The 1,310-nt window shown below is 35.6% G+C and overlaps 1 protein-coding gene across 1 annotated transcript in view; it reads left to right on the top strand.

Annotated features, from left to right (window-relative positions):
• Positions 1 to 1,310, top strand: part of TMEM87A (transmembrane protein 87A) — a 57,159-nt gene that overhangs the window by 11,988 nt on the left and 43,861 nt on the right. The window contains exons 5-6 of the mRNA XM_023514257.1: positions 513 to 566; positions 740 to 784. Of these exons, the coding sequence (XP_023370025.1) occupies positions 513 to 566; positions 740 to 784 (99 nt within the window). The remainder of the gene's footprint in view (positions 1 to 512; positions 567 to 739; positions 785 to 1,310) is intronic.

Genomic DNA, 1,310 nt, shown 5'->3' with positions numbered 1-1,310 from the left:
AACGGGTTATAGTGGAAGAAACAGTGGACAGTAGGGTTTTATTCACTTGTTTGTGGTTGATTTAGATCTTTTTCCTTTTTGGAGATAAGGTCTCACTCTGTTGTCCAGGTTAGAGTGTAGTGGCATCATCATAGCTCACTGTAGCCTCAAACTTCTGGGCTCAAGCAGTCCTCCTGCCTTAGCCTCCCAAGTAGCTAAGACTAGAGGCATGTGCCACCATGTTGCGCTAATTTTTTATGTTTTATCGATTTGGGTGGGAGGATTTTGCTCTGTTCCTTAGGCTGGTCTTGAACTCTTGGCCTCAAACAATTCTCCTGTCTCAGCCTCCCAAAATGATGGAATACAGATGTGAGCTATTATACCCAGCCTGGAAGCCTTTTGTCTGCTGATGCTTTCTTATTACATATACTTTCTGCTGTGGTGTCATGCTTTCCTTTAACTGGTCCTGTGTATTTTGAGCTACATTTTTCTTTTACTATTTATACATCTTCAATTTTAATTTTCTTTTGTAGAGCTTTTCTGGGGATTTCATGCATCGACTGCCTCTTTTAGGAGAAAAACAGGAGGTAATTGTTTTTATTATGTATTTCTGAGAGTAAAGGAAAATTCTGGCAGCTTGGGAACTGTATCTCTGGGGAAGGAGTGCTGCTTTTGGGGATGTAGCTGCTGGAGGAGTGCTAGAGGTTAAAACAAAGTTCTGAATTTTCTTTTTTTTAATGTTTTTTTTTAATGTTTAAAGGCTAAGGAGAATGGAACAAATCTTACCTTTATTGAAGACAAAACTGTAAGTGTATTTGGGAATTTGGGACATTGGATACATTTTGGTTTTCTTATGTTCTTGTATTTTTGAGTTATTCTTTCAGTATGCTGACATTTAAATAGAAAGTTAAAACTGGAAGTTATACATCAAAAGTGTTAAAAATAGTTGTTTCTGGATGATATTATGAATGATTTTTATTTTCTTCATATTTTCTCTATTTTCAGCAGTAAACCTAAATTGCTGTTGTCCTCTCCCATAAATATTTGTAAACAGGAAGAAACTTATTAAAAATAACCTTAAACACCATTTAAAATCATCTGTGATAGAAAATAATGGGAAGAGAGTTTGGAAAATTAAAATTGAAAGCTATAAATATGCCTTCAGTTTTCATAAATACACATTGAATGAATGCTTATTTCACTTTCTGTTCATAATAACTAATTCCTCACAACTTTACCGTTAAAAAAAATTGAGGAAATAGAATCACTTAAGCCCAAGAGTTGGAGGTTGCTGTGAGCTGTGATGCCATGGCAACTGAGGGTGACATAGG

Source organism: Otolemur garnettii, unplaced genomic scaffold, assembly GCF_000181295.1.
Source record: "Otolemur garnettii isolate 467f Iridium unplaced genomic scaffold, OtoGar3 scaffold00050, whole genome shotgun sequence".
Lineage (NCBI taxonomy): Eukaryota > Metazoa > Chordata > Mammalia > Primates > Galagidae > Otolemur > Otolemur garnettii.
Note: the sequence above shows the minus strand (reverse complement) of the source record. Positions and strands in the feature narration are given on the sequence as shown.